Source organism: Anabrus simplex, chromosome 1, assembly GCF_040414725.1.
Source record: "Anabrus simplex isolate iqAnaSimp1 chromosome 1, ASM4041472v1, whole genome shotgun sequence".
Classification (NCBI taxonomy): domain Eukaryota; kingdom Metazoa; phylum Arthropoda; class Insecta; order Orthoptera; family Tettigoniidae; genus Anabrus; species Anabrus simplex.
In genome coordinates this window covers 23,990,566-24,014,205 of record NC_090265.1, presented here as the reverse complement: position 1 = coordinate 24,014,205, position 23,640 = coordinate 23,990,566, and the positions used below count along the sequence as shown (strand labels likewise).

General features: G+C 41.3%; 1 protein-coding gene across 4 annotated transcripts in view; it reads right to left on the bottom strand.

Annotated features, from left to right (window-relative positions):
- The window catches only part of LOC136883405 (bromodomain-containing protein 8), a 445,412-nt gene that overhangs the window by 81,863 nt on the left and 339,909 nt on the right, over positions 1-23,640 (bottom strand). For all 4 annotated transcript variants that reach the window (XM_067155679.2, XM_067155690.2, XM_067155698.2 and 1 more), the window contains one exon: positions 12,494-12,623. In XM_067155679.2, coding sequence (XP_067011780.2) covers positions 12,494-12,623 — 130 coding nt within the window. The remainder of the gene's footprint in view (positions 1-12,493; positions 12,624-23,640) is intronic.

Sequence of the window (23,640 nt, the reverse complement as noted above, 5' to 3'; positions counted from 1 at the left end):
TCTAGCCACAAGGATAAATAAGCAGAAATGAGCTATCGACAGTGGTGCTACAGCCATTACCCGGTGGCCTTAGTTAAGGTGTGCCTGGTATAAAAATGGAAAACCACGGAAAACCATCTTCAGGTCTGCCAACAGTGGGGTTCGAACCCACTATCTCCCGGATGCAAGCTCACAGCCGTACGCCCTTAACCGTACGGCCAACTTGCCTGGTGGTGTGAAAATAGAAAACCATGGAAAACCATATTCAGGGTTTTCGACAGTGGGCTTCAAACTATGGCTGAAGTTACAGTACAGAATCACAGCTTCAAAAGGAGGAGTTACATTATATTTCTTGTTGGAAAGCCACTGTTGTTGAATAGAATGTTGAATGTGCAACTGTTTATGATACCAGTAAAAAAAAAAAAGAAAAAGATTATATTTGACAATATACGAACCACATAGGAAATGAGAAGGTTATGTAAAAGTGTGAGAACGATCAACTTGATGCAGCTGTTCATCGATTGGTCATACATTAATGCAGTAAAAAAATTCACATCTGTGGTCTGACAACAAAAGAAAGAGCAGAGGAATTTAATAATTTGTGACATTCATTACAATAAAGACATTTATCTATTGATATGTTCCACAAGCTTCCAGGAGAGAAAATTAATGAAGAACGCGTAACTAAGTGGATGAGTGAGGAAAACTTTGAAGACGACCAGATTTTTAATGAAGAAGAAATAATCAAAAGTCTGTTGAAAAGTAAAATGAAAGTCATGAAGAAGAGGGCATAACAGAAGCAGAAAGCATAAAGATTTCTCACGCCATCGATCGTGAAGCAACAGATATCTTTCTGGAGTTTGTAATGCAACAACCATATACATGCTGTACTGACGAAATGACTGGAAAGAGTTTGTATGACAAAGCATGCTGTCTTCAAGCATCTTCACTATGGCAACTAACATCTTGGGACATGTTTTATAGTGAATGAACCTACGTGTAGGGAACACAAGGACTTAGATTTCTCTTCAATATATGAATACCACATAAGACTGGACGTTTGTAAAGCAGGCATTTAAGTATCTCCCACAAGTCCAACTCCTCGTCCTTGTTGTGGGAGATGGACAACGGCATGAAGTAGGGGATTGCCCGTAGGGCCAAATTACAGTGGGGATTATATGGTAACTGTTAAGGTCCTACAGGAACCCTAAAAAGTGATGGCTAACGGGCGTTGGTGAAGAAGCCACATTAGGTGTAGCTGTCCAATGGTAGATTAAGCTAGCTTTCAGGACAAATACAAGCCTTGGATTGAAAAACTCAAGGCGACAACAACAGCTAGGTGTCTATGATGGTTTACAGCCCGAAGCGTCACCAGCTATGCAACCCAAATAAAGACCCAGTTGCTGGATTGGAACCTTGAATATTCTAACACTGACAAACGAAACTGAAGAGATAGTTGATATGATGGAAAGGAGGAAAATTCTCGACATGGAGATGAGTAAAACAAAATAGCAGGCCACAAGAATAAGACACTTCCAGCTGGACTGTAGACTACACTGGCTGGAAGAATTTTTTTTTTTGCTATTTGCTTTATATCGCACCGACATAGATATGTCTTATGGCGACGATGGGATAGGAAAGGCCAAGGAAGTGGAAGGAAGCAGCCGTGGCCTTAATTAAGGTCAAGCCAGGAGTGAAAATGGGGAAACCACGGAAAACCATCTTCAGGGCTGCCGACAGTGGGGCTTGAACCCACTATCTCCCGATTACTGGATACTCCCCGCACCTGGGAAGAAATTTGGAGTCAAGAAATTAAGTGGGCTTTGTACTTCATAAAGATTAGATGTTTGTAGCCAGACTGAATATGTCAGTGAAAGAATAATTAAAGTGTCACTAAACTGGAATGAAGACAAATATCACATAATCCAGGTCTATGCTCACAATCAGGATGTTCAAATGAAGAAATTGAAGTCTGCCTGATCTACTTGAAAGACCATCAGATTGTGAAAATGTAATAATAATGGGATACTTTAATGCTCAGCTTGGATAAGACAGACTGGGTCTTCATGGAATGGGGAACAGAATGGCAGAGGGTGAACATCATCTAGATCTGTGTATGAGAAACAATATGGTTGTAAGTAACACTTGGTTGAAGAAAAGGGACTCGCACAAAATCATAAGATATAGTTGGAACTACAAATACGGAACTGTGATTGATTACATACTCGCCGACCAAAGAGTTAGGAAGGTTGAAAGTGATGTCAAAGTAATCCTAGTAAAAATCTGGACAAGGACCACAACCTACTGGTTGCAGATATCACAAGAGAAGACCTAAATTCACCAACAAAGGAGCACTAAAAACAAAAACTTGGAGACTTTCTGAACCAAGGGTGAAGGAAATATTTCGAGAGAATGTTCGGAAGATGTTACCTAAAGATGATGTGAGATCTGAAAACGAGGAATGGGATAACCTGAGGAGAGCTTTTATGAGACAGCTGAGAGAGTATGAGGACGTCAAAGCCAAATAAGGAAATCCAAAGAAACAGCAAGGTGGAATGACGATGTAAAAGCTGCAGTCAAAGCTAGAAACGGTATAAGAAGAGCTTTGACCCGTGCCAGAATGCAAGGAAATCCAAGTGGGTCTGAGGATAATCTTTAATTTTTTAGAGAAACAAGATTATAGGTCCACAGTAATAGTTGATGCTGAGAAACAGAAATGTAAAGATCTTCCAAACAGAACAGGGCAAGACAAACAAAAGAAGCTCATGTATAGCACTGTTAAAAACATAAGAAATGATAATATTACTATCACCACAGTAAAGATGCCAAACGGAGAGGCAACTAGAAGTGAAAACGAAATATTACTGGAGTTCAGTAGATATTTCAACCACATACTGAACTGTAATACAACTGATGACCCTCCAAACCCTATCAACAATAATGTAGAAAGTTTGACCTGGCTGGAAGTGGAGACAGCAATATGTAACATGAGAAACAACAAGTCTGTCAGGTTAGATGATCTCAATGTGACATGATCAAAGCACTTGGAGAACCTGGAATAGAGTGGCTGTACAGAGTACTACATAAAATTCTGGAAGATAATGGAATACCTAGTGGCTTGAGCCAAAGGGTGATCATTGCGACGTATAATCCTTCCATCTAACGGGTTAAAAATACATGAGTCCATACTGGGGAGAAAAATCAAAAAATTTGTTGAACCTAAACTTGAGGAGAACAACATGGATTTAGAGGTTCCGCAGCTCTGGTGGCAGTGCACAGACCTCTCACAACTGAGTTCTGTGGTTCAAATCCCCGTCAATCCAAGCGTGTTGGACAAAGCAGAGGCGGGAGAGGTTTTTCTCTGGATTCTCCGGTTTTCCCTGACATCTGTAACCGTACGTATGTACGACTCCCGAGTTTTTAGGTTAGGAAATTTTCGTATATAGTTTGTTAGGTTAAAATCATGTAATTTTGTTTATATACCATGTAAAAACGTAATATTATAAGAAGAATGTATAGTTAGGGAATATTGCATATGTTCATCATTATATTTTGTATAAATTTCCGTTTGGGTAAGAGTCTGTAAATATGGCCTAGCCGTAAGGATTGTGCAACCGGGAAAACTGCGACTATATCGGGAAGGACGGTTGAAGTCAGTTGGATGTGTTGCAACAGGTGGCTTGAAAACACGGGGTACGGCAGGTTGTATCGGTTGAAGAATTGGGGTGAATCAATGTGGACATACATGAGTGGACGGTCTATGTCACATCATATACTCGATAGCCAATGCGAGGGCTTTGTTTTGAGCGAGGTTTGTGTTGACAGAGTGACGCGGGAAGAAGTGCCGGTGTGAGCGTTGCTACCAATAACTTTTCAGGACGCGATTACCACGCGTAGCAAGGATATATAAGTGGGTAAGCGTGTGAGGCGAGGCATTCTGATTCTGATTCTCATTGTTTTTCTGACTCTGATGCTGATACTGTGTGTTTCTCATTTGTACTGGTCTGCGGGAGCGACGTATTTGCGCAGTTTGCTATACGATCTGCTATTGTTTGGAGTATCTGTTACGGAGTGAACATGGTATAATCTCAACGACTTACCGGCTTTGCAGTGGACTTTCTGTAAAAGAAAGTGTTTGTTTGGAACTTGTGACCCGAGTATGCAGCTTCAGCTGGTGGAGAATTTTGCTGTTTGCTTGCCTCCGGACATGTAACGCTGTCTGTCCAGCCAGCAATTGTAAAGAAATTCAAGACGACGAAGAAGTGTAAATAAGGTTAGGGATGCTGTTAGTAAAGAAGGTTGCATCCATATGTAGAGAAATAGTCGTTGTACTTTTCTCTACCAGATTAGGATTCACGGTAACAGCGGAGTGCAGTGGGGCTCTTACCTGGAGGTATGTTAAAAGTATAATGATGTTCGATTTGTAGAGATGATTTTGTTGTATAGTATTGTGTATATTAGCTCTATGTAAACAGCAAGCACTAAGTGGGTTGCATAAGTGTTTATTTTGTTGGTGTTTGTCACATATTAGTTCTTATTCTGGGAGTAAAATCATAGAATCAAACTTTAAGTGAGTCTTTTGTCAGTGGAGTGAGGCTGAACCTGGCATGTTACCCAAATTTAATTTCAGGGGTTATATAGCAACAGGTAAGGTTACAAAGCAAGTCTGGAGCCTCGTCAGCCTGATGACCGTCGCCTTGGGAGAGGGAGTGGTTCGTTGCTCTACATAATTAAATATTCCTGCAAGTGTTTTGCAGGTGGCGCCCATTATCCTTGTTATTTACACTTATTTGAGTCAACGTTTATCTGTTCAGGAATTTCAGTAGTTTGAAGGGGAGTTACAATTGGCGCCGCCAACGTGAGGCAGAATGATATCCAGACTTGCTATATAACCTTGGTAGGCACATTTGGTCCAGTGTTTTAGTGAGCTTGTGTCAGGAGTTATGTATCGGTGTTGTCATGTTTGGAGTGTTATGTTTATCAGTGGAGCATGAATATTAGTGAGAATAATAGTAATGCTATAAATTTGAGAAGTGTAGTGCATAAAGGAAGCATGTCTGTTAATGATCAGGAGAGCAGCTCTGACACAAGCATACAAAGTTTTGATGAAAGTAGTTGTCTGAGTGAAAATATGTCTATGGAAAAAGTGTATGGAATTGTAATGGGGGGTGAAGGGGAAGCTAGTGAGCAAAATCAAAGTAACATGGGGGGTAATAATGAGTTTATGAAGTTAGTATTAGAGCAGTTGGCTAAATTAAGTGATAAATTAAGTGATCAAGGGGATAATTTGAGTAGTAAAATTAGTAATCAGGGGAAGGAATTAAGTGATAAAATTGAGAGTCAACAGAAGGAGTTGCATAGTTTTGGCAAGATGCTTACAGAGAAAATGGAAGAGAAATTTTCAAGCATTAACAGAGAACTGCAGAGTGTTAAGGTTAATACAGAAAGGAGGTTTGAACTGGTGGAAGAGAAATTTATGAAGGTGGATGAGATTAAAATGAGGCAGGATGTTATAGAGAGTAAAGTTGAAGGCCAAATCACTCAATTTCAAAACCAACATGTTCAGATGGAAAAGGACAAAAGTGAACTTAGATCTATTCTTGAGGAGAAAGTGGAGAGCGTGAAGTCTAGTGTGACAGAAGAAATTCGAGGAATGAGAATTAATGTGGACACTAGAATTAAGGAAACAAAAGAGAAAACTGAAAAGTTAGAGTGGGAATTTACTAATTTAAAGTCGAAGGGGTTAAACATGACTGAGGTAGCACAGCAGATTGAGGTGGTCAAGGAAGTAGAGTTACCACGGTTCAATAATAGGCAATTAGGTCCTATGGAATTTCTCAAGGTAGTTAAACAAAGATTTGGGAAAGGGCTGTCAGATGGTATCACCCAGTGGGATACCGTAGAGGTCAAGATTTCTGAGGCTCTTATGGGGGAGGCTAAACTCTGGTATGATGTATACAGGGAAACGATTACTTGCTTGAGTGAATTTGAAGTAGCCTTTAAGGCCAAATTTTGGAACAATAGTATTCAAGGGAAAGCTAAAGACAAAATTAATTTTGGCAGATATAGGACTCAGGGAGGGGGTAGCATGACTCAGTACTTCTTGGAGCATGTGTTACTAAATCAGAGCCTGAACTTAAATTCATCAGAACAGGATATAGTGAGAAGGATGTTGGGACATTTTTCTGAAGAGGTTCAGTTGGCAGCATGCATGCAGAGAATTGAAACTATTAAGGATATGGAACAGCTGTTAGAGAGGTTCGATTCCTTAAGTTCTGCTAGGAATAGTGACAGTCATTCCAATATCCGCCAGAATGGTGGACAGAGACAGAATGGTCCAGGAGAGTACCATCGATACCCTGACCAAAACAATCGAGGTGGCAACCACAGAGGGCAAGACCCAGGGAGGAATAACCGTGGTTATGGCAGAGGTTCTGAGTCCCGCAGATATGTGGAAAATCGGGACAGGGATGAACAAGGATCGAATGGGAATCATAATCCAAATCAAGATGATCAGCCACCAAGAAGAAATTTAAACGCTTAAGGGGCGGGCGAGATAGGTCAGGCGACTTGTCCCTAAATGTAGATGCTGTTGTAACATGTGCTATGAAGGAAATTAACTATCAAATAGATGTTCAAGAGGATCTGATTAATGACCACATTGCTGACAAGGGTAATTTAAGTAACATGCCCATTAATCCTATTATTGAATTCTTTATTGTAGGGGAGAAGGTAAAAGTGCTTTTGGATACAGGTAGCCAGAAGTCCTGTATTAATAGTAGATTCTACGAGGAGTTGAAGTGTAAAGGAGTTGAGTTTGAGGAGATTCCTGTGTCTAATGTATATGTGATTTCTGCTGTTGGTAACAAGTCGCAAAGAATCAGGAGCCAAGTCCTTGTTAAAATGGGTATTGGGGGTGTCGTGATTGAACAGATATGCTTGGTGGTTCCAAATTTAATTTATTCAGTTATCTTGGGTTCAGACTTTCTGAGTAGGAGTAAGTGTAAATTAGATTATCTGCATGCTGAAGTAAGTTTGCAGACAGGGGAAGATCAGAAATCTGTTAGGCTGGCCTACTGTGTGACAGAGAACCAATTTGCATATGAGATGTGTCGTATTCAGGTGGTGAAAGAAAAAAACTTGTCCTTGTCGAGAGAGCGAGACTTTGGAGAATATTGTGATGATTCGGAGAGAGAAGATGATAATATCCCTGATGGGAAGGGGAACTTTAAGAGTAAAGAGGAGGAGATTAGAGCAGTTGCAGAGGAGGTGGATCTAGATAAAGTTCAGAAGGAAAGATTATTAGAGTTGTTAATCGAATGTAAGGAAGTGTTCTCTGAGAAACCTGGAATGACAACTTCATATGTACATTCGTTCAATGTTACTGACAGGTCGAGTTTTGATAGCTATAGGTATCCCATACCCCACGCATATGCTAAAGCTGTAGATGATTTAATTAATGAAATGTTACTAGATGGGATTATTGAGAAGTCGGTGAGTCAGTATGTGAACCCGTTGATTGTTGTGGGTAAGAAGGAAGGCAGCTGATAGGAGAATGATGCAGCAGGGGAGGCATCATGGAGATAGTTTTGAAGTAGGGGAGGAGGTGTTACTAAAGGTTCCACACATTTCATCTGCAGACAACAAAGAAATTCATAAGTTTTTTAAATTGTATCAGGGACCTTATACAGTAGGTAAGAAAGTTGGCAAGTGTGCTTATCACCTGTTGAATAACAAAGGTGACATGATTGGTACACACAATATTCACAATCTTAAGAGGTATGTAAGGTGAAGTATTGTAAGTTCAGATGTTTTGTGTATGTTAAGAAGAATATGTGAATTTTCTTTAAATCCTGAGTGACTTTGACAGGCTGTGTAGGCTGCTGTACTGAAAAGACTGTGATTTGCTCAGATGTATCGTTTATAATCTTCACAAATCAAGGGGAGGTATTGTAACCGTACGTATGTACGACTCCCGAGTTTTTAGGTTAGGAAATTTTCGTATATAGTTTGTTAGGTTAAAATCATGTAATTTTGTTTATATACCATGTAAAAACGTAATATTATAAGAAGAATGTATAGTTAGGGAATATTGCATATGTTCATCATTATATTTTGTATAAATTTCCGTTTGGGTAAGAGTCTGTAAATATGGCCTAGCCGTAAGGATTGTGCAACCGGGAAAACTGCGACTATATCGGGAAGGACGGTTGAAGTCAGTTGGATGTGTTGCAACAGGTGGCTTGAAAACACGGGGTACGGCAGGTTGTATCGGTTGAAGAATTGGGGTGAATCAATGTGGACATACATGAGTGGACGGTCTATGTCACATCATATACTCGATAGCCAATGCGAGGGCTTTGTTTTGAGCGAGGTTTGTGTTGACAGAGTGACGCGGGAAGAAGTGCCGGTGTGAGCGTTGCTACCAATAACTTTTCAGGACGCGATTACCACGCGTAGCAAGGATATATAAGTGGGTAAGCGTGTGAGGCGAGGCATTCTGATTCTGATTCTCATTGTGTTTCTGACTCTGATGCTGATACTGTGTGTTTCTCATTTGTACTGGTCTGCGGGAGCGACGTATTTGCGCAGTTTGCTATACGATCTGCTATTGTTTGGAGTATCTGTTACGGAGTGAACATGGTATAATCTCAACGACTTACCGGCTTTGCAGTGGACTTTCTGTAAAAGAAAGTGTTTGTTTGGAACTTGTGACCCGAGTATGCAGCTTCAGCTGGTGGAGAATTTTGCTGTTTGCTTGCCTCCGGACATGTAACGCTGTCTGTCCAGCCAGCAATTGTAAAGAAATTCAAGACGACGAAGAAGTGTAAATAAGGTTAGGGATGCTGTTAGTAAAGAAGGTTGCATCCATATGTAGAGAAATAGTCGTCGTACTTTTCTCTACCAGATTAGGATTCACGGTAACAGCGGAGTGCAGTGGGGCTCTTACCTGGAGGTATGTTAAAAGTATAATGATGTTCGATTTGTAGAGATGATTTTGTTGTATAGTATTGTGTATATTAGCTCTATGTAAACAGCAAGCACTAAGTGGGTTGCATAAGTGTTTATTTTGTTGGTGTTTGTCACATATTAGTTCTTATTCTGGGAGTAAAATCATAGAATCAAACTTTAAGTGAGTCTTTTGTCAGTGGAGTGAGGCTGAACCTGGCATGTTACCCAAATTTAATTTCAGGGGTTATATAGCAACAGGTAAGGTTACAAAGCAAGTCTGGAGCCTCGTCAGCCTGATGACCGTCGCCTTGGGAGAGGGAGTGACTCGTTGCTCTACATAATTAAATATTCCTGCAAGTGTTTTGCAGGTGGCGCCCATTATCCTTGTTATTTACACTTATTTGAGTCAACGTTTATCTGTTCAGGAATTTCAGTAGTTTGAATGGGAGTTACACATCTTTCATTCCAGCACACACTCCAATAGCATTTCATTTAATCTGTCAGTCATCATTAACCATTGCCCCAGAGGGGTGTGACAGGCTTTGGCAGCCAGCTCAATTCCTATCCTTGCTGCTAGATGGGGGTTTCATTCATTACATTCCTGACCCGGTCAAATGAGTGGAAACAGGCTGTGGATTTTCATTTTCAACATGGATTTAGACCAAACAGATCAACATTAGACCTCTATTTTTTTTGACAAAAAAATGCTTTCTGAAAAATATTAGGATAAGAATAGAATGGTTATAGTTGTATTATTGGATGTAAACACTAGGGAAATGTCTGAGATGTAACGTGCCAGATGAAATTATAGCTTGAGTTACACAACTATATTGAGAGACAAAATACTGTGTGCAAAACAACAATTGAAACCATTTTCTTTTTTGCTATTTGCTTTACGTCGCACCGACGATGGGATAGGAAAGTCCTAGGAATGGGAAGGATGTGGCCACGGCCTTAATTAAGGTACAGCCTGGTGAAAATGGGAAACCACGGAAAACCATCTTCTGGGTTGCAGAACGTGGGGTTCGAACCCACAATCTCCCGGATGCAAGCTCACAGCTGCGCGCCCCTAACCGCGTGACCAACTTGCCTGGTGTTTTGAAACCAAGAGCAGAGTCCAACAGGGAAGTTGTCTATCACCACTTCTCTTAATTATTATATTGGATGAGGTTATAAAAGAGGTGAAAATGAAGGATCAGACAACACATGTACTCGTATTTGCTGATAATGTTATGCAAAGGGGCAAAACAGAAACACTTTCAAGCTAAACCAGATCTTTGTCAAGAAAATTTGAAAGAATGGGAATGATCATCAGCTGAAATAAAACCGTTGGTTTAGTGATGAGTCGAAATCCTGAAGCAGTCCACCTGTGAGTAAAAAATGAAGAAGTGGATATTATTAATAACTTCAAATACTTAGGGAGTTTTGTTTCTTCTGACAATACCATAAACCAAGAAATAGGCAAAAGAATACAAGATGCATCAAAATTCTACCACTCTGTTTGTCAACTACTTTAGGATGACTCATTACCCCAAGCTTCCAGGCTCTCAATATACATACGGACCGCAAGCAATAATGTTGACTTTTTTTTTTTGCAAGCTGCTTTACGTCCCACCGACACAGATAGGTCTTATTGCGACGATGGGACAGGAAAGGGCTAGGAGTGGGACGGAAGCGGCCGTGGCCTTAATTAAGGTACAGCCCCAGCATTTGCCTGGTGTGAAATTGGGAAACCACGGAAAACCATCTTCAGGGCTGCCGACAATGGGGTTCGAACCCACTATCTCTCGAATACTGGATACTGGCCGCACTTAAGCAACTGCAGCTATCGAGCTCGGTGCAACGTTGACTGGACCTGCAAAATGTCACCTAAAAAGCCACTGAAATGAAGTTCCGTTGTTCTTGTCTCCAGAAGACAAGGAGAGACAAAATAAGGAATGCAAATATCCAGTAACTTGGGTTGGACAAGAGTCTGCTGGAAACCTTAGAATTAAGCAGATTATAACAATACAGACATATGAGAAGGATGGCTCCAATTAGGACCCCAGGTTCTGCCATTTTATCATAGGACACTGGGAGGAGCAACTATGCCTGCACCGAGGCGGGAGTGATGTCGAGTTGGGGGCCTCGCCACTCACCACACAGCGAACCGATCAGGAGAGAGAGCCGGACGCGCACTGGCCACTCCTTCTCTCACCACAACTGTCATCGCCCTGCTACCTCATTAGAGCCCTATGGCATTGTGAGAAGGATCTTGACGGTGCATCCAGAGCATTCACTTTCAAGAGGACTCTGGAGGAGTCTCCTTTCTCGAAGCATCTGGAAGGTGGCTATGAACAGACTTACCGGATGATACACCGGTTGCCATGATGACCGCCAAAACCAGCAGAATCAACGTACTTCCTACGTCCTCCACAGGAGTGCAGCATCAACTAATGCATATCAACGAGTTAGCACAAACCTATGCTTTAAAACCAAACGGCTCAGAATGCTCTCGGTCACTGCAATGAATCGTACGAACTGCTGAAACGTACCCGGTCTGTAAGGGATATGGACAATGTACGTCATATGGGATTGTGAAACTGCTGGGTGTCGGCAATAAACTGTAGAACATCGTCGCCATAAGATCTATCTGTGTCGGTGCGACGTAAAGCAACTAACAAAAACTGTAGAACTGATTTAGACTGTCAAGTGTCAGTTGTGGAAGAGTGTGAACACAGAGCGCAAACTAGAGTAACTGTGTAAGTAAAAGTAGTTAGTCAACGATACCTAGAGTTACACGCTACCAGTTGATGTGTTTATTTATCAACCTCATAAACACCTTGCGCTATAAAACAAATGTTGTTGGTAAGAGGCCCGGAGAGAGACTTGGTGGTTGGGAAAAAACAAATTTTCAGAGACCTTGAAAAATGTGATTTAAATTGGCAGGAAAAGGTAGAACATCAGCTGTGGGTGGACAGGACAAACTGGAAGAGGCTTGTAAAGACCTGCACCCAGCTTGCTGGAACGGAGACTTACTGATGATGAAATAAAATCAGTTTGTTTGTTGAATGCTCAGTCCAAAGACTGGATGGATTCGGCAATTGAATCCGGGAACTCATGGTTGGTAGTTCAGTAGCTTAGCTGGTACACCACAAAGGCAGTAAAATAAAACCTATCAACAATTATTTTTTTATAATCTTACAATAATTCCTTTATTTATGTAACTAGAAAATATATTGCATTACTTCTACCTGCAGTAATTATATTTATACTGATTATTCATAGTTTTATATTTTATTAGGCCCAAATTTTATTTTTGCAGGCAGGCCCCCGCTCTGTAACAGACTAGAACTACACAAGTTTATTGCACAAAATAAAACAAGAAATATTTTATGGCAAAAAACAACAGAATGGGGCAAGAAACTCAAAATAACAGAAAGGGGGCAATAAACTCAGTTTGAAGGTGACTGTTCCATACAACAGTCCCTCAGTTCTTGTGTCAGGAAGAGGGCATTATACTTAAAAAAAAGTTACACTGATACAACTTTGAAATTCTCTATTAAAGATGGAGACAACATACCACAGTTCCAACAGAATCCTCCAACTTGACATCCTCCAGACTCTTAGGTTGGTCTTGGTCATCTTTCTTATCAGGCTCGATGTCCTCTTGACTTTCAGGTTCATCTTTTATCTCACTTGGCACAGAAGAGCTATTTAAAGAACACAATAATATTAATAATTACTTTTAAACACTGACTGGATGACTAATAATAATAATAATAATAATAATAATAATAATAATAATAATAATAATAATAATAATAATAATTAAACAAATGCACAAGAAGTGAAAACTGATGGTAGAATGAGTTATTGGTTCAAAGTAGTTACAGGAGTTAGACAAGGCTGTAATATTTCAACTTCTTGTTCATGGTTTACACAAATCATCTACCAAGAGATACAACATGGCAGAGAAGGATTTAGTTGGGTGGAAACAAGTAGTTTGACCTATGTCGACGACTTCGTCTTGACCCACTTGACTCATTTGATATGATGTTCATGCGAGCACTGGCCAGGCCTGGAAGGCAAATGACGAGATATTCACGTGTCATGCCGACTCGTATGTACTAGCTTATATTTTGATCACACCTGCAAGGGTTTCCCTTTTGATCTCTTTCTAAGAACATGTAGCATAATTTATTGCCCGACTGTAGCCTCTGAAAGCACAAATATGTCATCAGGTGTCAGCCCGTCTCCTAGCCATGGCTCCGGGCATAGTAAAAGCAAGTAACAGCAATGCTATCGCTAAATTATATGAAAGTGTTTTAGACAGCGATTCGGAGGTCAGTGATGGCGATTAAGATAATACCGAAGAAGAGATTTTAAGTGAAAGTGACACCTCATCTGACGTCCTGCTCCATGGCTAAATAGCGTGCTGGTCTTTGGTCCAGAGGGTCCCAGGCTCGATTCCCGGCTGGGTCAGGGATTTTAACCTTTATTGGTTAATTCCAATGGATCGGGGGCTGGGTGTTTGTGCTGTCTCCAACATCCCTGCAAACTTACACACCACACATAATACTATCCTCCACCACAATAACACACAGTTACCTACACATAGCAGATGCCGCCCACCCTAACCGGAGGGTCTGCTTTACAAGGGCTGCACTTGGCTAGAAATAGCCACACAAGATTAATTTACCTAACCTGATACGAGCGACTGTGAAATCGTACCTAAAGCCCCATGTGCAAAAGCAAAACATAGTTACTGGGTGTGGGTTAGAAATTGTGATAACTAACCCCAATTTTTTAAATCTTTAAAAGCTCTCTAGGGGTGGCAGAACTGGGAGACAAATGAAAACCTAGAACCTGTTTTCCAGTCAGTGACCGGGTCAGGATAGAATGAATGAAGCCCCCATGTTGCGGCGTGGATAGGAATTGTGCCGGCTGCTGAAGCCTGTCGCACTCCTCTGGGGCAATGATTAATGATTAACAGATGAAATGAAATGATAGTGGAGTGTGTTGCTGGAATGAAAGATGATAGGGAAAACCGGAGTACCCGGAGAAAAACCTGTCCTGCCTCTGCTTTGTCCAGCACAAATCTCACATGGAGCGACCAGGATTTGAACCACGGAACCCAGCGGTGAGAGGCCGATGCACTGCCGCCTGAGCCACGCAGGCTACTAACTGGGAGGCAAATATCATATATATTATTTCAGTAGTATAGGTCCCTTTTGCAGCGCTCACAAGAAACCGATCATGGCAAATGAGCATTCAAAAGAAAGACAATAGAAATGACTAGTGATGAATTGCACTCTAATTTCATAAATATTGATCATTTCTTTAAGAAATGAGTTTAAAAATTGTACGAAGTGTGTGATTTGCAAATACAGCTGCTGTAGGAAAATACACCATCATTACTGTCCAGTTCACATTTTAGCTGCTGGGACATCTGTTTTATGTCATTATAACAGGCTGTAATTATCAGTTGTCATCTGTTTCTTTATAAACTATTAAACATTAATTCTTTTACAGGTTTTCTTCTGTCATTTTGCACAGATTTGAGACACTGTAAATCAATGGTTTGAGTACTCAAATCATATAACTGGTGAGTGTTAATGTTAAACTGTCAATCAATGGGCTCAGCACACAAATGATTTAAACTCATTCGTCTAAAGAATGGATTTATTACATTCCAGGTTTGTTAACCTCTTAAATGGACACGACGTATATATTCGTACGCTGAATGTTACAGGGTAATGGGCACGAAGAATATATACGTACTCATCTTTTATTGCGAATATCTCCTGGGTATGAGGAGCTACTTCGCCGCGTCATGTATTGTCGTCTTAATTGATGGCAACAAATACCACGTCACGTTTCTTGAAGCTTATTTGTTTTTATTTCACAACTGTGTGGTGCTACTTGTCCGCAGTAGGCCAAATATGGCAGCATCTAGTTCAAAGCGTAAGTTCGAACTGCTCAAAGAAGACGAGATTATTCAACACTTAGAGAATGATTGTGACAATTTATCTTCTCAAAAATCCAAAGATGAGTGGTTTGATACAGATGAAGATGAGTCTGATAGTGAAAGAGGTTCAAAGAATGAGAATGAAGAACAAGATGAGCACGATGAAGCGGATGAAGGCGAAGTGCTAGACATGTTTCAACCTTTTCCTGCAGCAGGGTGTTTCACGTCAGAAATTCGTATTTTCTGGTGCTAGTGGTGTAAATGTGGACTTCGACGATGAATCCAATGTGTTGGAATATTTCGAACAGTTCATAGGTGATGATATGTTTCAACTTACTGCCAAACAGATCAATGTGTATGCTAAACAGTTTTTAAAAGCCCATCCGAACTTAAAACCACGGTCACGAGTGAGAGATTGGGTGGATACAAATCCAACCAAGATAAAAACTCTAATTGGATTTTTAATGCTGCAGGGGATAGATCATAAGCCAGAAAACAGTATGTATATCTCAAAACGGGAAAGTATCGCAACCCCTTACTTTTCGAAAATTATCTCTACGAAAAGATTTCATCTTCTCCTGAAGTTCCTTCATTTCTCTGACAATTCAAAATTTGATCCTAACCTGCATAACAAAAAGCTCTATAAAATTCAGCCGGTCCTTGATCACCTACAATCAAGATTTTCTTCCATATACACTCCTGAGCAAAACATATGTATTGATAATTCCCTCCTTCTATGGAAAGGACGATTCGGCTGGGTGCAATTTAATCCATCTAAAAGAAGCAGATTTGGCATGAAATTCTATAAACTTTGTGAAAGTGGGTCTGGTTATCTGTGGAATTTTGTAGTTTATACTGGCAAGGACACAGTGTATGGTCAAAGATATCCTGGTGAGAATATTTCGTCCAGAATTGTACTAGAACTTACAACCTTCTAGATAAAGGGTATTGCCTCTATCTTGACAACTGGTATACTAGTCCAAGACTACTTGACACATTGTGCAGCAGAAATACTGATGTTGGAGTGATGTTCAGACAAGGAAAGGAGTAATTCATAAACCATCCTCTGTTCTAGAATACAATAGAATACAACAAGAATTTGGAAGGAGTGGATAAAACTGATGCCAAGTTCTCAGCTACAAACTTGCCAAAGAAGATGATGATGATGCCTGCTGTTTAAAGGGGCCTAACATCTAGGTCATCGGCCCCTAATGGTACGAAATGAAATGACACATTAAGAGTTCAAAATCATCCACTGACCAAAATAAAAAATGTCATGAAGAATGAACAGATGGATATGAATTTAAAACCATCAGTGGATCCAACCCAAGAACTATCATAAAAATCGTATTACTGACCAAGGGACTACTTCTAAAGCACAATCCTGAATTGAAGATGCTTGTTGTCTAAAGGGGTCCAAAATCCAGGTCAACGGCCCTTCACATTGGTACTTGTCATTAGTAAAGTAGAACCATGGCACTTGTCATGTTGGGGTATGAATCAAAAGAAGCGTAAACCCACGGTGTTCCACACATGATGGTACTACTCACAAGTATTGTACATCGTACAGGTAACGCAGACCTATGATGTTTCTCACATAATAGCGCCACTCAAAGGCAACGCAAACCGATGGTGTACTAATCACAGGCACCGGTATTCCCGTGGTGTTCCTCATATAGTAGGTACTAATCACAGGCAACGCTGATCCACGGTGTCGCTCATATAGTGCTACTAATCACAGGCAACGCCCAGACCCGTGGTGTTTCTCATAATGGTACTAATCACGGGTACTGGAAACCCACAGTGAACCACTCTCTGCTGCTACTAATCACAAACCTATTGTGTACCGAATATAGTGGTACTACTCGCAAGTAAAGACGACTCATGGTGTTCCCCACGTGATGGCACTAATCAAAAGTAGTTTCATGGTTCTAATACAAGCATCCCTTGGTCACCCCTTTTAGTCGCCTCTCACGACAGGCAGGGGATACAGTGGGTGTATTCTTCGTCTGCATCCCCCACACACACGGGGTAGACAGAGAGAAAAAAGAAGGGATCTGTCACTTCGAAAAAAGGAAGTAACGGTCGAACAAAGGCAAGGGCCATGAAGGGCGTGAAAATGAAAGACTCCCTAGGCCTCGAATGTTCGAATACCATCAGGGTCGGAAAAGAACAAGAGTTGACCAAGGGAGGTCGGACAAGATAGATGAATGTGAGGAGCCTGGCACACGTAAGTAGAAGCAATGCCAGGACTCAGGTAAAGGCCCCGTGGTCACTACCCCACGCAACCAAGTTGAGAGCCCCTTCGGCCCCCTTTAGTCACCTCTTACAACAGGCAGGGGATAATTGTGGGTGTATTCTTCATCTGCGTCCCTCACCCACAGGGGGTACTTACCAAAGAACGCCTAAAGAAATATTACCAGAAGATGTTCCATTGCCTGATGGGATCTGGCATGTTTGAATGAATTTATAATTTATCAGAAAAAAGGAGGATGTCTACATAGACTCTACTTTTAACTGACCTTAGCAGAGAACTTATCTTCAATCAGAAGAGTGGTAGAACAGCAGCCAAAAGGATATCCTTCAAAACAACCAACACCTTCTCGACTACTGGGGCGCTGCTTGCCCGATTTTGTTCCGGGTACATCGAAGAAGAGACCTACTAGAAGATGTGTAGTGTGTTGGAAGAATGGAAGGAGTCCATGATCTGGTGCCCTGATTGTGAGAAGGCACTTTGTGTTGCACCGTGCTTCAGGCAGTTTCATACAGACAAATAACTGCAGTTCTAGTGAGGTATTTGACGTAACTGACCGTGAAGTTAATGTAAAATCTTTCACAATGCCACTAGCATGATGTGTAATTCATAAATATTCCTTTCTTTTATTTGTTTTAAATTTAGGTGCCTACATATGAACAAAACACTCAAATTTCAACCATGTAAACGACCTTTCAGTTAATTAAAAATGGTTCAGAATGTAACATGCATGATATGATATTTATAAATATGCCTTGCTTTTATTTGTTTCAACACCCACCAAGACGCATGGCTAGTGCATACCGTGGAGTCCACTGCATAGGCTACTTGAAGCTACCAGCAGTGCCAATGCACTATGAGAGACTGTCTCATTTTCAAAAAATGGATGCCTGCCTGGCCATCAGATGATATAGGTGTTGATTCCCATAGGGAACATGAAATATTTGTTCTGAATGAGCAAATTTATAATACTCATTCAGGACAAATATTTCATGTTCCCTATGGGAATCAACATCTATATCATGTAAAATATGGACCAAACTCTCAAATTCCAACCAGGTAAATGACTTTGCAGTTAATGCAGAAATGGTTAAACATTTCTCTAACATTAAAATTAATTAATTAAAACTCCTTTATTTTACTTTTTGTATCACAGATGAATGATATTACTAACTTTTCTGCCTATCCTGTTGTGTAACAACAATCTGCTGAAAAAAATACACAGGGCAGGCTACACCAAACACATCAATAATACCCAGTTAAGAGATTAATATTCCCCGGAAACTCAGGTACATGATTTCAACGTCACTGCAAAAGTTATCAGTTCAGGAAAAATTGTTGTAAATCCTAGAATATCCCTAAACCCCTCGAATCCCACTATCCCTTTCAGTATGACATGAAATAGCATATGCTATGGCTATTAATAAGTCTCTAGGCCAAACATTGCGAAGAGCAGGACTGCATTTGCCCAAGCTCAGGTTCTCGCAGGGCCAATTATATGTAACTTTCTCCAGAGTTAAATCTTTCAATAATATTTTCATTTCTATCTGCAAAAACAAGAAACAAGTTGTACTGGAAGACTGCATTCAAGGAGGTACTGCAAATATAGACATTAAAAAAGTGTAAATAGTGTTCTATAATAATTTGCTTGCAATAAAAACACAACAAACTGTTTCCGTAAGTCTCTCATTACAAACCTATTTGGGAAAGTGTGGTTTATGAACATGGGTCCACTAGTTTAGATAATTCTGTATCAGAGTTGTCTTTGTTCTTGGAGTTTATGGACCTATTGTTTTACCACATTGTGTGGGAAACAAATATTTAGACTACGGTACAATTATTGGACCCAGACAGGGGAGAGAAGAAAAAACTGACTACGACAAGTGGTTTGACACCAGTTAGGATGAAATTCAGGCCTACTTTGTCCTCTGCATGCTGACATCCCAGGTTCGTAAGCCTCGCATCCATTATATTGGAGCAAAATTAAATGTATTGAGAAACTGTGAAGTGCCTCTGCATATACCTGAATGCTTCGAGATTTACCACACAAAATCTTCGTTCTGACATCAATGTTGGTGAGAACAATTATTTTGAATGCTTCACTGAAAACTGTGCATGAAAATTCTGGTTGCTGTCCCATTTATGGCTTTTATTTCAGAATGGTGCACAGTAGTTTTGACTGGGTGGCTTACTCGTGTTGAGGGTGATTTAAATTTGATATCTAAGTGAGCATGCGGGACCATTAGACCTGAAGCGATCGGATTAATAGCAGACTGTGCTGAAGGCTTGCAATCTAATATCTTGGAACTTGAAGAGTGAAACTTAGCATTTCCAAGATAAAAGTGATGTCAGTATGGAAGAAACATAAGATGGTGATGCTTGTTTAAAGGGGCCTAACATCAAGGTCATCTGCCCCTAATGTTACGAGATGAGACTAAATGTAATGACAATTAATATTCCAAAATTCACCCATTGACCAGAATTCAAAACATGATAATGAAGAACGAATGAAGGAATTTAAAATAATCAGCAGATCCAACTCACAATATTGAACATACACTGACTGACAGAGCAAATGCAACACCAAGAAGGAGTGGTCAGAACTTTATGCCAATTGCACGGTAGACTGACGTCACTGAGGTATGCTCATGATGTGAAATGCGCCGCTGTGCTGCGCACGTAGCGAACGATAAATGGGACACGGCGTTGGCGAATGGCCCACTTCGTACCATGATTTCTCAGCCGACAGTCATTGTAGAATGTGTTGTCGTGTGCCACAGGACACGTGTATAGCTAAGAATGCCAGGCCGCCGTCAACGGAGGCATTTCCAGCAGACAGACGACTTTACGAGGGGTATGGTGATTGGGCTGAGAAGGGCAGGTTGGTTGCTTCGTCAAATCGCAGCCGATACCCATAGGGATGTGTCCACGGTGCAGCGCCTGTGGCGAAGATGGTTGGCGCAGGGACATGTGGCACGTGCGAGGGGTCCAGGCGCAGCCTGAGTGACGTCAGCACGCGAGGATCGGCGCATCCGCCGCCAAGCGGTGGCAGCCCCGCACGCCACGTCAACCGCCATTCTTCAGCATGTGCAAGACACCCTGGCTGTTCCAATATCGACCAGAACAATTTCCCGTCGATTGGTTGAAGAAGGCCTGCACTCCCGGCGTCCGCTCAGAAGACTACCATTGACTCCACAGCATAGACGTGCACGCCTGGCATGGTGCCGGGCTAGAGCGACTTGGATGAGGGAATGGCGGAACGTCGTGTTCTCCGATGAGTCACGCTTCTGTTCTGTCAGTGATAGTCACCGCAGACGAGTGTGGCGTCGGCGTGGAGAAAGGTCAAATCCGGCAGTAACTGTGGAGCGCCCTACCGCTAGACAACGCGGCATCATGGTTTGGGGCGCTATTGCGTATGATTCCACGTCACCTCTAGTGCGTATTCAAGGCACGTTAAATGCCCACCGCTACGTGCAGCATGTGCTGCGGCCGGTGGCACTCCCGTACCTTCAGGGGCTGCCCAATGCTCTGTTTCAGCAGGATAATGCCCGCCCACACACTGCTCGCATCTCCCAACAGGCTCTACGAGGTGTACAGATGCTTCCGTGGCCAGCGTACTCTCCGGATCTCTCACCAATCGAACACGTGTGGGATCTCATTGGACGCCGTTTGCAAACTCTGCCCCAGCCTCGTACGGACGACCAACTGTGGCAAATGGTTGACAGAGAATGGAGAACCATCCTTCAGGACACCATCCGCACCCTTATTGACTCTGTACCTCGACGTGTTTCTGCGTGCATCGCCGCTCGCGGTGGTCCTACATCCTACTGAGTCGATGCCGTGCACATTGTGTAACCTGCATATCGGTTTGAAATAAACATCAATTATTCGTCCGTGCCGTCTCTGTTTTTTCCCCAACTTTCATCCCTTTCGAACCACTCCTTCTTGGTGTTGCATTTGCTCTGTCAGTCAGTGTACATCACACACACATCTTCATTATAGACCGTTATGACTTCCAGTGTTCAGTCTGCAAGCCTCTGGGAATTTACCAAACGTCGCCACAATCCTCTATTTATGTATAGACAAGAAAGGGTTCCACCTTAACAATACAGTTTTTATTGTAAGAATTAGCTTACAGGACTTTAAATAGTCATCATCAGCTGAACGTGAATACCTTTACATATGTGTCAAGCATTAATTGGTATTGCCCTTTCTAAAGGGAGATGCCATAGGAAAGCATCATGTCTGAGTGTCCAAATTGGGCATATTGTACTGTATTGATAAGGTGGAACCCTTCCTTGTCTATACATATGTAAACTAACAATACGGAAATGAAACTAGTAAATCAAGATAAAATCCTCTATTTGCAACTAGTTCTGTGGCCTCGTTTATTTCTATACCTCTCATCTTTAAATCATCAGAAACTGAGTCTAACCATCATCATCTTGGTCTCCCTCTACTTCTCTTACCCTCCATAGCAGAATCTATTATTCCCCGAGGTAACCTATTCTCCTCCATTCGTCTCGCATGACCCCACCACCGAAGCCGGTTTATGTGTACAGCTTCATCCACCCTTTATTGCCTCATTCAGAGTACCCTCCTGTCATTATTCCCACCTGTTTGTACCAGCAATCATTCTCACTACGTTCATGTCTGTTGCTTCTAACTTATGAATAACATATCCTGAGTCCACCCAGCTCTCACTCCCGTAAAGCTAAGTTGGTCTGAAAATAGACCGATGTAATGATAGTTTCACCCGAGAACTGACTTCCTTCTTGCAGAATACTGTTGATCGCAACTGTGAGCTCACTGCATTAGCTTTGCTCCACCTTGATTCAATCTCACTTACTATAATAACATCCTGGAAGAAGTTAAAATTATTTTTAAAAACCCATCCACTGATTAGAATTCAACAAGATGATAATGATAGTGATGAACAACGATTATGAGCTTAAAACAATCAATGGATCCGACTCGCAATGCCCCATCCTCTCCTAAAATAACTTGAAACAATGGTATAAACTGAACAAGGGACTGCTTCCAAAGCAAAATCCTAAACCGATAATGTTTGTTGTCTAAAGGTGTCCAAAATCCAAATCACCAGCCCCTCATAATGGTATTAATTGCTAGTAAAGAAGAACCATGGTGTTCCTCATGTAGCGATATCATTCACAAATAACATAGACTCACGGTGTTCCTTACATAGTGGTACTAATCACAGGTAATGTACTACTCGCAGGTAACGCAGACCCATCGTGTTCCTCACATATTGGTACTAATCACATGTATTGAAAACCCATAGGGGTCTATCCACGATAAATACTAATCATGAGCAGTCTCATGGTTCTAATTCCATCATCCCTTGGTCACCCCTTTTAGTCACCTCTTACAACAGGTAGGGGATACCGTGGGTGTATTCTTCATCTGCGTCCCCCACCCACAGGGGGTAGAAATGTAAGAGGACTTGTCAGACAGGTAATACAAAACTGGAACAAGCTGATCATTTCAATTACTCAGGATGGTATCATACAAAAATGAATCAAGGTGCAGCAAAGCTAATGCAGTGAGTACACAGTTCAACTTTGGAAGAAAGAAGTCAGCTCTCAGACATAACTATATTTACATTAGTCAGTTTTCAAAAGCAACTTTTCTGTAAGGGAGTGAAAGCTAGGTGGACTTAGACTATCTTATTCATAGGTTGGAATTAATTGTCATGAAAGTAGTTGGAATGATTGCTGGTACAACAGATGGAAATAATGGCAGGAAAGTACTCAGAATGAGGAAGTAAAAGCTAAGTTATGAATGAACTTGATGGATGATGAAATTCGCATAAACCGGCTGCAGTGTTAGGGTCATATGAATCAAATGGAGGAGGATAGGTTACGAAGGAGAATAACGGACTTAGCCGTGGAACGTAAGAGAGGTAGAGGTAGACAAGGACTCTCTTAGTAAAAAGGGAATTGTGGAGGTGCTTAGTTAATTCAGAGTCTTACAGACTGAATGAAGAAAAGCATAACAGTCTATAATGAAGACGAATGTACCTACATGTATCCCCATGTACAACTAGGAGGGGAGTTAATGGGTATTACATCTGAGATACCTGAAAGAAAGTTATACTCCTATCGTTCAGACTGGATGTCACGTCTCTCCGACAACTTGTACGATATTCACTTTCTTTCCTACACTGCATCAATGAAAGAACACTGGGAAGGTGAGGATTGTACTCGGCCGTGCCAAAAACTATAGCTTGTCTATGACTGGTGCTCTGTCGCTCAGTACAGTAGCACGACTGCTCAGTTAATTTTTTTAAAGTCAAGAATTTCATGTTTGGTCCGTATTGAATAGAGATTACAAAACAATAAGTTAAATTGTACAACATATCTTGTATTGAAAAGGTGGATCTTGTACAATTTAACTTATTGTTTTGTGCTCAGTTAATCACTCGGTTGGTTCTTAGTGATGACACAGTGGTTCCTTTCACTCAGAATGAGCAACACAAATTCCA